This window comes from Zalophus californianus, chromosome 7 (genome assembly GCF_009762305.2).
Source record: "Zalophus californianus isolate mZalCal1 chromosome 7, mZalCal1.pri.v2, whole genome shotgun sequence".
NCBI classification, from domain to species: Eukaryota; Metazoa; Chordata; class Mammalia; order Carnivora; family Otariidae; genus Zalophus; species Zalophus californianus.
The window spans coordinates 81885789-81899941 of record NC_045601.1 but is presented as its reverse complement, the minus strand read 5'-3'; the positions used below and the strand labels follow the sequence as shown (position 1 = coordinate 81899941).

Here is a 14153-nt window from a genome sequence, read left to right as displayed (position 1 = left end):
ATGGAAAATACTATGTCTGAGATGAAAGATACATAGGATGGTATTGACAGCAGATTCGAAATTGCAGAAAGAAACATTAGTGAACCTGTTAACAGGATAATGGAAACTATCTGAAATGAAACACAAGAAAAAAAGATTGAAAAACTGAACAGCACAATAGTAAGTTGTGTGATAACTTCAAACAGACTAATACATGTATAATTGGAGTACCTAAAGATAGTGGGGGTGTAATAAATAAAGTATTTGAAAAAAATAATGGTCTAAATATTTTCTAATTTTACAAAACTATAAACTCACAGATCCAAGAAGAACAAGAAGCATGAAAAAAAAAACATCAAGCACATCAGAAGCAACTTGCTTCAAATCAGTGATAAAAAGAAAATCTTAAAAGCAGCTATGTGAGCATAAGGTACAACATATCTTACCCTGGTTTTAATGGAAAACTTTGGATATTAGGGAGAAGAAAAAAAGCCTCGTTGGTGCCCCATGAGTAAAAAGCAAGATTTTTCACTTCATTGACAGGTACGCCACATGCTATAAAATGCTGCAACATTCACAAGTTCTTTTCATGTTTTAGAAACTCTCACGAGATGCTCTCCAACATCCACTGCACCTCTGCTAAACCAGCTGCCATGGACTGGAGAGCCAATAGAAAGGTTCGCATCTGCTGGCTTTCTAGCTACAATGCATGGTTTCATTGTATCAACAGTCTGCATACCATATTGCTGAGTTTTAGGTAAAAGCAATCCTGAAAATACTTCCAAAATGTCCTCTTGGAAGTCTATAAGAAACTCTAAGAGCATGACCTAGTGACTGCCCAGTTATCCATACTTTAGGATTCATCCACCACCTAAATACCACATCTGACTCAGATTTCTCAAGCACTTTCTAAATTGCTTTACTTCCCACAAAGAGAGCAAAATAAAATATAACAAAATGGTAGTAGCACAAAGAAAGTTTCCTGCCTTCTCTCTTATCTGCTTAGATGTTTGAGCAGTTTACATAGAAATAAAACTCAAAAAAAAAAAAAAATACGTTTCATTCCTCCCTAGTCTGCTCCTAGTTCAAAAGAGGCCTTTCTGTTCACTTACCTTTAAATCAATTAGTCAAGAAATACTGACAATTTCTTAGAGGCTCAGCTTCTTGGAGAAGAAAGTTTATTTAGGATTTCTGCTAACATATTTGCATTTAGCTAAAACATACCCCTTGTGGAAATTTTCAATCCCAAATAAATATCTGAAGACTCAGTCTTTTTGGAAGAAGACACAATGGAGGATAATTTTTGGAAAAGCTTCCCTCTAAATACATATACTTTCATAATTGCTCAACCATATGAACTGTATCTTTACTGCTACAGATAAATTTAGCTATATTTGTCATATCTGACCTAGTTTATATCATGATTTCTCTTTACAACAAATAAATTTCTGCCAGAAATAGAGATGAATTTCTGCCAGATTCTTAAACTACATCAGCCAGTATATTCAGACACAACATTTCATTTACTACCATGGAAACCAATCATGTGAATATCTGAGAAATAAGCCTTTTCACATATTTAAATTTCCAATAAGGAGTTTGATTTTTTTTAATCTGGTTAATTTTGACACAGATTTAAACTTAGACACATCTTACTGAATTTGCCAGTGATTAAAAAAGAGAGATGACTAACATAACATAATAAAATTTAAAAAAAAGAGAGAGAGAGATGAGTTCTTCCAACAACTCAGACCAAAAGACTTTAACTTAAGGACAACTTAAAATCAGGATATGGGGCTTATCTGAAATTGCTCACAGCATCCCCCCCTCCTTAACCAGAAAAATCCCTCATTTCCTCTATTTCTTTCTAATAAAAGGAAATGCAAGAATGTGCCATTCTTTCCCCTTTTCCTAAAACCTTCCCAGAACAAAAGGAATAAACTTTTCCCCTATAAATTCTTAGAAATGCCTATGCTTAAAAAAAGGCTTCTTAGGGAAGAGAATTAAGGAAGGTTGGCATATCTTTCACCAACCAGCTGATACTAAATGATGATAAGTCATTCAAAATCATTCACCAGAAAGAATATTAATGACATTAAGGTAAATCTGAGCCACTAGAAAATTGAGTGGACTTTTGATTTAACCTTACCAAATACAAGAGGGATAAAGTCAAGTCTCTAGGATTGGTCTTGGGCATATAATAATCATAGTCTCCATAGCCACTCTCAATCAACTCTAAGTGACTAGGCACTATGCTTGGTGCTTTGCACATTGTTATTTCATTTAATCCTCAAGACAACTCCGAGACTGCAACCTACAGATGAGGAAACAGAGACTCAAAGAAGGTTAAGTAATTTGTCCAAGGTCATACAGCTATAAATGGGCCTGCATTCTCTCTGTCTCCAAGGCTCCTGATCTTTTCACTAGTTGACTTTCTTATCTAGTTGACCTTCTTATCTAGTTGACCATCCTATCAGGAAAAAAAGACAGAGAGAGACAAATATAGGTAGCTGGACGGGATTCAATATTTCAAAATATGATACAATTTTTATGCTAAGTGAACTAAACCAACCTGAATTTAAACCAGTCTTTAAAGATCCTAATTTTTCATCCCCATTTATCATATAACGAAAAATAAAGGCAAGTGATTAAACTGTCACTTGAGCTGATAGCTATTAATTAGCACCAACACACACCCAACACACTCATGATGTTACCTACATTCAGTCGTGGCTTCTCCATTTAAAGGTTCTCCTTCTCCACTGCTGTAAACTGCAAAGACTGAAACCTTGTATTTGGTCTCTGGCTGAAGATTTTCTATCACAGTATGAATTGCATCTCCGGGAAGACTTTTCTCTCCAGTCTCAATATCATCATAAAGCGATTTCCATGAGACCCTGTAACCTCGAACCATTCCTGGAGCAGATGTCCAATATGCCCCAATTGATGTGTCGGTGATATCTTTAGTAACAAAATCTGTAGGTGAACCACGTTCTAGAATAGAAATTAAAGGGGAATCAGTTTTCAATGTCTACTAGATATGTAAATAGTCCTTCATCCTGGTAGACATCCTAACTTGCTGGACTCAAACTCAGTTTGTCTAAAGTTGACCATTTCTTCTTTCTGAGCTGTCTGTCCTGTTCCATTAGTGGAGCAGATTGATGGAATAAAATTCTAGGTTCCTTTCTGATTCCTACCTATCACCCTGGTCCCCTCGTGTTCAGTCAGATTGGAAGGCCTTTCAGGATAAGGTTGCCATCCAAACATGAAGGAGTACGTGCCTAAAAAAATTGTTCTCCAGGGGCACCTGGGTGGCTCAGTCATTAAGCGTCTGCCTTCGGCTCAGGTCATGATCCCAGGGTCCTGGGATCGAGTCCCACATCGGGCTCCCTGCTCAGCGGGAAGCCTGCTTCTCCCTCTCCCACTCCCCCTGCTTGTGTTCCTGCTCTCGCTATCTCTCTCTGTCAAATAAATAAAATCTTTAAAAAAAAAATCGTTCTCCAAGGGAAAGAAGTCATCTAAATCCCAAAATTTTACCCTATGTCAGTCTACTTTATGACATAGCCATTGTTCACAAAGATCTTTATTTCATTACCATCATCTTTTTCTCTCTGATGTAATTTAAATAAGTTCAGCTTCAATGTATGACCTATAATAACTTCAACAATTGCATATCACTTGCAAAAATTAATTCCAGCATCATTTTTTGGTGAAAACTCTATTTGCTGATGCAATTTAAAAGGAGAAGTACAAACTTCCAGTATAGCTTAACTCTAACGAAACTAAAAACCATCATTCTTCTGGAAGACTTCAAAGTGATTAGTCATCAAAATAAAACACACCACTTGTTCTAGCTGATCAAAAATGTCTGCTACTAAATTTTAGCTCTTTCAATTCAAAAAAAAAAAAAAAATACAACCCAAATGGAAAAATATGGAAACCTCAACTTAATAGGAGGCACAGATGTCTTCCAATAAAACCCTCACTTTCCATAATTTAAATGTAAGATAAATATACAGGTCACTTTATATTGGCTACCTTTACTAGGGTTTATGCCACAGCATGACATAAACATAAAACTATCTGCCTCTACAGCATACATTTCACCAGTAATTGTTATAAATTCAAGCAAATGATACATAATGCTGTTACAAGATTTTTGAACTATTACTTTACTTGAATCAAAGAGTAAAAATGAATACCTTAAAAATATTCATAATTAAACAACGAAATTTCAAAACAAAGAGTAAAGATAACACGAAGTAAAAAAAAAAAAGAAATCTGGGTAGACAGAAACCCATCATATTGTAGAGTTTAGAGGGGAAAAATAAATAAAACAGGAGCTGGGCATCCTACCAGACCCCAAGCACAAATGGAAAATTCTAACTCCATTATAAATAACTGTAACTGCTGACAGGACATCTCATCTCTGGAGGGAAATTAGTTACATATTTCACTGAAACCAAGAATACTTATTTTCAAGAACATACTGACTTTGCTCCCTCAGTACTTGAGGCTAATTGTCACTTGAAAGCCTTCTTTCATTGTGTGGGCTAACGAAACGGCCACATATCTTTATATTTTCTCTACTTATGGGAATATAAACAAACTGTTCCTTTGATCTAGTTTGGTTGTTGTTTTTTATGTCTTGTTTTGTTTTGATCATTGATATCCCAGCAACTGGTCTCTTAAGTTTTATAAGTAGAGCACATGTTTCCTTTGCTTGATGTACACCTTTTTTTCACATGTGCCCCTTCTAAATTGCCTAATTGCAGTTAGGTATTGCAGCCATTGTAAAATTGTTGTACTTGAAAGTGACTGAACTTAAATGAGCTAAAAACGGCACTGATGACATTCGTAAGATGAATAAGTTAGCTAGACTGTGGGAATTATCCTCCAAATTAACACTGGAGTAGTTTACAAACAATCATTTCAGCTTCTCCTCTGCTCCAGGGTTGTGTTTCTCAGCCCATTCTCCGCCCTACTTTGTGTTAGCACTGAGTTTGTGACATTATTTATTTCCATGACAACAGACATTAATCTCACAAACACAGGCTAATGATTCCACTGTGAGAAAATAATAGGAAAAGAATTGTGGTTGAAGCAAAAATACATTCACAGAGATATTTGTGGGCTACAAACAAAAGGAGCCTAGTTCACTAGACATGCATTCCCACGGATTTTAATCAACTGTTTTAACACTCTCAGAACCTGTAAAGCTGGAACAAAATACTAGTGAAATTGCAATAAAGACCTTTGCAAGGTTTATCAGTGTCCCAAAAAGAGTCTGTAAAAGCACTTTTTAAAAAATACAAATGAAATACGAACCAAAAACCATTCTTAAGTTCTAATTAATGGCATGACAATGCTAATTCCAATGAGCACTGAGTAAATTCTCAATTACAGAAAACAATCCTCAAAAAATTATAGAATCTGCCTCTGACACCCAAAGGTGTCATTGCAACATTCCATGTTAGTAACAAAGAAATACGGAATCAAAAGAAAGAAGAAAGGCACCTCCATCCAGAAGCTAGGAGTGAAAAGATAAACTGCTTCAATAAAGCTTCTGATATGTCAGTCAGTTTGATAAGAATATTCCTAAATATTAAGTTTATACCGTTGTCAAACACATTGATAAAATTTTTTTCCTCAAAAAAGCTAGAGGGTTGGGTATCCTAGCTGCTGCATTACACCCAAGAATTTTGAAGAATATGATGTATTGATGACAAGCAAATTTTATCAGACCTATAACCCTTTAAAAACTATTTTTTTTTAAATGGAATCTTGGCTTGGACAAATATTGGATTACAAAAAAATGAAACAATTGAATTGTACCCTGTGATACAATTGGCAGGCTGTGAAAGAGGCCAAGCTTGGCCTTAAGACCTGGTGTGTAACCAGCTGAGCAGGGCCCCCAGCAGGCTATGTCACCTCCTGGGGCCCTGGCACAAAATAATTGGACCAGATTTGATAGGATATGCAGAATCACCTGGGGTGTCAAAGAGTGGGCCTTGCCCAAATCAACTAAATTGCAATATCTGGAGATATGCCTAAGCACTGATACTTCCTAAAAAATCTTTTAAATCTCATTATTCTTGGATGCCTGGGTGGCTCAGTCTGTTAAACGTCTGCCTTCGGCTCAGGTCATGATCCCAGGGCCCTGGGATCAAGCCCCACATCGGGCTCTCTGCTCCGTGGGGAGCCTGCTTCTCCCTCTGCCTCTGCCACTCCCCCTGCTTGTGCTCTCTCCGACAAATAAATAAATAAAATCTTTTAAAAAAATAAAATAAAATACTGAATTGTAGGGCGCCTGGGTGGCTCAGTTGGTTAAGCGACTGCCTTCGGCTTAGGTCATGATCCTGGAGTCCCAGGATTGAGTCCCGCATCGGGCTCCCTGCTCGGCAGGGAGTCTGCTTCTCCCTCTGACCCTATCCCCTCTGATGTGCTCTCTCTCTCTCATTCTCTCTCTCTCAAATAAATAAATAAAATCTTTAAAAAAAAAATACTGAATTGTAGGTTTTGTCCTCAATATAAGGAACTTGGACATCCATAACACAGAAGAAATTATTTGGTTTGGTTTGGTTAGATTGGATTTGGGAGGCTTTTTTTAGAGAAGGGAAGGGAAGGGAAAGGAAAGAGAGAGGAATAAGAAAGGAAAAGATGTCAGAAGACAAGCCTACAGCCTTTCTGCAGGAGGCATTCCTGTATCTCAACAGGGGAAGCCATAGACAGGTCCAGTGAATAAGAACCAAATCCAGTAGTCCTTTTGCCCCTTTGTCACTATGCTTCCCAGAACCTGAATCCACTTCTGCTCTAGCAAAGGCTCCCAACTTCCTTAAGTTCCTCTTTTTGTTCTGCCCCCTAGACTTATAAATGTTTGTTTTATGGTGTTTCAGTTTGTTCAGGATTTCACATAAGTGGCATTGTTTTCAATAATATTTAATCTCACGGTACCTGTTTTCTGCTGTTCTGGGGTATATGCCTATGCTTTGTCTATTACTTTTATTTCTGGTAATAGAATTTCCGGCAGTCGTTTCAAGTAAGTTCTCTTCTATAATGATGGTACGCCTTCAACTTTGTCCTCCTCAATAGTTTTCCCAGCTATCCTTGTCTCCCCAGTGTAGTACCCGTATACTTACAGGGAATAACATTCTTTTCTGTCATACGTTTGAACACACAAAATTTATCAGTTTCTTGAAATTTTGATACTCGGCATTTCTGCTCTGATTATAAACCATATTTAGATATATTCAAAAGGCATTTTTCTCATGCCTGCTCACATGTGTCTCTGAGCTACTACTGTGGGAAGTAATTTAGACAGGTGCATTTCTCATGATCTGAACATCCACAAGGGGTTGATTTCTACTTTTTTCCACATGCAAGGCCAAAGAACTAATGCCTCATTTGTGTAACTTTCCTACGTTTCCTTAGCCCTTTTCCATTTGCTTTCTGAAAAGCAAGTCATCATCCAATTCAAATATAATTATTATAACACAAATTAGCCAATGATGATAACTGAAAAATTAATCATAATGAAATGAAACTATAAATTGTTCCAGTCAGCTTTCATTGAGTTTCACATATCACTTTCGAAAATAGAAGTTAAATTGAAAATGTAATGTAAATCCTCTTCTAAATCAATTTGTCTTTTCCGTTAAAGCTCAGCTCAAAAGTCATCCAACTTTCCACAGCAGAATACAGAAAACCTGCTTCCACGTTTATGTGGAAACACACTTGATTTACAACCCCAGTGAATTAGAGCCATCATCCCAAAGTACAAAGTTCCCTATTGATAAGCTAACAACTACATTAAACAATACATAGTTCTTGAAAACCTCTTAACAATTAAATCACCCTTGAATCTCAAAGCCTATGTGAGATTTCTTCCATAATTGTCATGTCTCCAATGTGATCTAGATATTTCTCCGATGAGACATTAATGCGCTGGAAAGGAAATACGAATTGTTCTTTGGGAATTTTGCTAAAGTTCCCTGTAAACCTCAGCGTTGTTATACCCAGAATGTATGATTTTTCAAATTATGAGATAGCAGTAAATCTAGGGAAACAGAGACCTTATTTAGTCCGTCTTGGAGAGGCCCCATGTTACTCAACATCATGCAGAGGAATTCCTATGATGTGCTAAAAACCTCATTGTAACAAAATGTCAGCTGAGTGAGCTTGGTTTGATGTACAGGAAGCTGTCCGTGTCTAGGACATTGGCAGGTTGCTATAGCAACGGAAACCAAGGAAATTTTGAAAAGTCATCTTTTCCATAGCCAAAAACCAATAGTCAAAAACAAAAAGAACCGTATTATTCCCAAACTGAAATTTTCATTCATTTGTGGTAAATCTCGGAATTAAAATGGGCATTATTCATTTCAAGGTTTATAAGAGCAGGTTTTCCTCTCTCTACACACTAACAATGACAACTAAAAGTTCTACCACGACCCAAAGTACACTTACATGTACAATAGTAATTACTAAAAATTACATTAAATCTATTTTAACAACAACAACCAGGGCGGGGGGGAAACAACACAAATCAAACCTAATAGTTTGTGCTCAGATTCCTCTAAAGTTTGGATCTGAAAGAGTAATAAACACTGCCTTTGTGATTCTATTTCATACAGTACTAGAGCAAACCATGAACTTCCCCGATGCCAATGCTAATAAATCTCTCTTCCAGGGACAGGGGCATTTTCTGATCACTGGCTACATTTCAACAAACTAGGAAACAGATTCAAGTTAGGGACGGTTGCAGACCACACTAACTATTTTTTTTTTACATTTTTTGATTTGAATAGAATGCACTTGAGGCAATCTATAAAATTTTCAACCTACAGAATGCTCCTGCCGGCTGAGCCATGCCTCTGGATGGAAGAAACATTCCTTCAAGGTCTGCTCTTACCACCTTCTCTCCCAAGAGAAAAACAGATTAGAAAAACAGCAGCCCTCAAAAGCAGTTGCCTGGCTCTGTTTCTGGCTTTCCATTCCCTGCATTTACCATCATATCCTATTCTTGTATATGGTATGTGGATTTGGCTGAGTTAATACAATAAAATGAAATGGAATAACCAGGGGCAAAAATCTTCTACTATTTTAATTTAGTCACAACTATGCTTTCACATATTTGTCAAGTTTACCACACATAATGCAATGGGATAAATATGTTCATAAAATCAGACTGGCAGCATTTTATGTAATCCTTCACTGTGGTAAAGAGCTTTGGTGTAAATAGAAAAAAATATATATTATTACAACTTAGTTATCAATCAACTATAATCATCTTGCTTCCCTCCTTCTCGGGAAATGGAAAACAGTAATTTTTAAGATTTATTTTACTACACATATATCTCCCTTAGACGTAATTTCTGATCAAATACGTGTGTGTGCGCACGCGCGCACACACGGGCACATATTCACACGTGCATACAACTTGGTAGATTTTCCATACTACTTGTACAAAGCTATAAAATTATAAACAGTTCAGCTGTTCACCTGGCCCAGAAAAATCAATGCCTAATAGAATGTGTTTGTTGTTAAATTAAAATGTGTATTTTGTTTTCTAAAGATTAATATATCATTCTCAGTAAAAATGCCTAATTTTTAACCCCAAGAAAATTCTGAGAATGAATATATTTTTTAAGGTATGAAAATGCAGAAGAACATCAGAAGGTTAAAAGGTACAAGAAGAAGGAAAACTATTAAAGTTATTTCCAAGATATTCCCTATAAGGGAGAAATTTTCACAAACAAGAATAATCTACAATTATCCTGGAAAAAACAAAAGCTCAAAAGTTTATCCTTAAAAAAAAAAATCCTATAAACAATCTATGTTGAAAGGCTTTGGGAAGCACAAGAGAAGGAGAACCTCAAAAGGTCAAAACAGAAGAACAAACTTGTCAGAAATTCTGGATGTTGCTCCAGATACAAGGATCACATGGCTTTACTGTTTGGACTAGGTGTCTGTAATTAAGGCAATTTCCATTTCTACCTCTTCTTACTTTCAAAACTTTAGTGCAGCTAATCAATATCTCTGAAATACTTACAAAAGCCATATTTTTAGATACCAATTCTAAAGCGAATGTCATTTCCTCCTGATGAATTTTATATACATATAGTATTTTACAGTTCCCAAAAAGTTTCTCTTACAGTCTCCCCATTTGATCTCCACAGTACATCTGGGATGCAGGGGAAGCAATGATCATCCCCTCTTTATAGATGGGTATACTGAGGCTCAGAGGGGTTAAGGAAGCATTTCAAGGTCGCATGGCTAAGTAGTCAAACAAGGACTCTGGTAGTAATCAGTATTTTACATGCTGGTATTTAATCTTTCATTTAAATCCTCTTTTAAAAATAAATTTCATGGACTATTAGAATTAAATTCTTGATTAATATTAGAGATAGAATTGATTAGAATATTTTTTTGGCTATTTGTGTCTTTTCTTAAAGATTTTATTTATTTATTTGTCGGAGAGAGAGCGTGCAAGCAGGGGGAGCAGCAGAGGGAGAAGCAGGCTCCCTGTTGAGCAAGGAGCCTGACGCGGGACTCAATCCCAGGACCCTAGGATCATGACCTGAGCTGAAGGCAGACGTTTAACTGACTGAGCCACCCAGGTGTCCCGCTGTTTGTTTTTAATTCTTGACTATATCTTGTAGTTTTAATGAAAACTGCCTACTGTGGGCCTCGTCCCTGTTAACTACAACATCTACAAACCTCCAAATTCCTGGATCCTCCAAATTTGACAGATATTTTACCTAAAGTCACTGTGATTTCGCATCACAAAAGATACTTCAGATTCCTTTTCTTCCTATACTTACATTAAATAGGTCATATAAAAGATGGTGATAACAAGAAGAAATAAATGCCTGATTTCCCATTTAAGCCCTGGACTATGGTACTGACTCATTATCATAACCATCCACTGATACTTCTTTTTAACATCACAACATTCTTATTGTGGCTAGGCTAAATTTGCATTTTCTCTCTCTTACACAACTTACTTTGTAGTTGCGATGAGTTAAATGGAAGCTGCCATTATATTTCAAGAGATTCTAAGAAATATATGAAGCCCTCTGACAATTAAGTCTGGAGAACCAAGCACACAGCTCCAGTCTTGGTGGTGGTTCTTGCTAAATACTGCATTAACTTCAAACTTCTAACACAGAACTGAACTTTAGAGGTCGTTTAGAAAACAAACAAAGCAGAAACCTGGATCCTCATATTTCTCAAGCTAAATGCTTTTATGCATGGTGAATGAAAAGAGACTCGGAGTCAGAAAGGGTTCCTATCTGCTCCTAGTGATGGAGGCAGCTTTGTTACTGTGGGCAACCCAAATCCTTTTCATCCACAGATGTTTCCCAAGGTCTCTTCTCACTCTGAATGTCACACATCTACCTATTCTCCACTTACCCAGCCCATGGCTTTAAGAACATACTTCTATGGCCTTCTTATGCACTCAGCTCCCCAGTACACCTCTTCCTGATTAAATTTAATTTTTTTACAGTTGCTTACATTCTACATCTCTGAATAAGAGGCAGTTTTGTAGTCACTTACTTTTCAATACAAATTCCTTTTAAGAGAAAGGATAGCACATTTCTAGATTTGATTCTCTGCAAACAATATCAGCTTCCTAAATGCAATCCCAAATAAACTCAGGGATTTCTATAAAACATGACAGTGATTACCTTCCAGTGTCGTTCCTTCACCATGAAGGGCATCTCCAGCCCCGGATGCATACAAAGCCGTCACAGACAAGGAGTATTGTGTCCCTTCGTTTAATCCTCTCAGCACAGTACTGGTGGTGTGTCCTCTCACAGTGACCTCTTGAGTTTCACCCCCTGCCACTGGGACGTATGTGACGAGATACTGTTTCACTTTCCCTGGTGCCCCAGTCCAAGATAATTTCATAGTTGATGTTGTAGGGTCAGAAACTCTTAAGTCTCTTGGGTTCCCTCTAACTTCATTAAAAAAAAAACAACATTGAAATTCATTATTTAATAAAATGACTTGAAAAACACTTTGTTGCTTTAAGTGTGTGTGTGTGTGTGTGTGTGTGAGCGTGCACTGCATCAAATTTATATCCTGAGAGCTATGACAGCAATTGTTAACTGTTGACAAGCAAACAGAGCTTCAGCATTTCTAAACTGGGCCTTATGTGTTAGTAGCAACAAAGCAAAAGGCATCCAATTCCTCTTCTGTGTTTACACAGGTTAGAATCTTTGACATTAAAAACTACAGTCTTTTCTCTGAAAGTGGAACAAAACATTACAAATTGTAAATACGTTGATTAGTATCACAATGTAAGTATCAACGCCCCCAAGAAAGCCTCAAAAAAAGGATTTACTGGCTATGAACTTCTAAACGTAATGGCCAGAAAATACACTGATGTGATAAAAATGATAAATGACCAAGGCTATCCCCAGAAAAAAACTTAAGAGAGGAAACAGCCCAAGTGAGACCTTGCCTTAGGTAAAACTCAGAGGCTGCCTATCCCTTTGCAACTATGATGTTTGGCATTTCATGACTTTTCTGGTAGAGTGGTCATGTCATCTCTGAAGGGTCCCAAGTCACCCAACCCTGTGACACTCTCCACCTGGCACTCAACAGCTAGCCACTTTTACTCTAGAAAACAGAAAGATGAAGAGTCAGGGTCTTTTTTAGGGTCCCCAGCACAAAGGGCCTTAGATCCCCAACTAGAAAGAGAAAAAGGAAGGTAATGATTTCCCAAAGGGCAGAGAGGAGGAAGAAAGCAGATGGAAAGAGAAAGGGTCTCAGCAGAAAACGCTACTTAGCTAGGTTCCCCAGGGAGGGAAGTAGGGATGCAGACTGAGCTGGGAATGGATATTCCTTATGAGTGTCTGCCTCAGATTCACTGCTTATCAGCAGCATGACTCAGTTACTATTTAGTATCTTTAGCCTTGATTTCCTTATAAAAAGGGATAATAATATTAACAATTCCATTGACTCTGTGCATGGATCAAATGAGATAATATATGAAAAACTCTTTGCACAGAACCTGATACAAATAAGTCCTCAATAACTGTTCATTATTGCTAATATGTTGTTGTTGTTGTTATTATTATTTTAACCTTAAAAATGGGGAATAAAATGAAAATTAGAAATGCCTTAATTTTTCTCAATGAAATAAATATTAAACATTAATAATTTGCAACAAATATCAGAATCTATCCTGGGAGTCTAACCATCCCATTTAAATAAAAACAGGTTAGTATTTTAAAAAATCTTCCTGAAGAAGTAATAGCTAATTTGTTTCAATGGTGCATAGCAGTTTGATTTTTAATCCCTAGTTATCCTTCAGTTTATATTAGAATATTTAATAATATTGTTTTTAAAAGAATATTTAGACCATATGATAGCATTTGAGTTCTACTGACACAAAAATCGCTGTCACAAGTAAGTGAAAAATTTGAGTAACCCAAATCTAAAAGGACTACAGTCTAAGACACTCAGATAATTAAGATAATGTCTCATGTGCTGTAGTGTCTGGATAGCTGCCTACAGGATCCCTTGAGGTCTAAGATGTGGGTTGTTACCATAAAGTCAGCATATTTCCTCTACCTTCTTCAGTGGCTGCATTTCCAGCCAACGGAGAGCCAGGTCCTGAGAAATATTCAGGAATTACAGATACTTCATATTTTGTGTCTGGAGTCAGGTTCTCGAGTGTTATCCTCCTCTGATTGGCAGGGGTGGTAACTTCTTTGCTTTCTCCACCAGCAACTGGTTTATATATAATTCGGTACCTTAAAACTCTCCCTGGAGCTTGGGTCCAGGTGATTTTAAAGCTGTCTGTAGTTTCATCTGTCACCTTTAGGTTTCGAGGTGCTCCTTTTACTGAAATTGGGTTTTTTTAAAAAAAAGGTTTATTTTACATAAAAAATGCAAAACTAAGCTTTTGATCACCAAATTATAGCATTTCTCTAAACAAATCCAAAAGCAGTTTTTTGTCAAACATTCTGGTTACAGCATTCATTTAGCCAGACATTAACTAGATGCTGAAACAACAAATACAATACACAGAAAGAAACGAAGTACTGTTAATTTTTTTAATCAAATAAAGAGGTATCTAGTAGTAAACTTTTAAAATCATAAATACTCTGTTAAATGGTAAATTCATGTTGACATAAAATTCAAGAATAAAAATACTTTATTTC

General features: G+C 36.7%; 1 protein-coding gene across 4 annotated transcripts in view; it reads right to left on the bottom strand.

Annotated features, from left to right (window-relative positions):
• The window catches only part of COL12A1 (collagen type XII alpha 1 chain), a 116012-nt gene that overhangs the window by 77181 nt on the left and 24678 nt on the right, over positions 1-14153 (bottom strand). For 3 of the 4 annotated variants that reach the window (XM_027601982.2, XM_027601980.2, XM_027601981.2), the window contains 3 exons: positions 13561-13833; positions 11667-11939; positions 2701-2973 (listed from right to left, as the gene is read on the bottom strand). The exons of the other annotated variant lie outside the window; for it this stretch is intronic. In XM_027601982.2, the coding sequence (XP_027457783.2) occupies positions 2701-2973; positions 11667-11939; positions 13561-13833 (819 nt within the window). The remainder of the gene's footprint in view (positions 1-2700; positions 2974-11666; positions 11940-13560; positions 13834-14153) is intronic. 4 annotated transcript variants of the gene reach the window in all.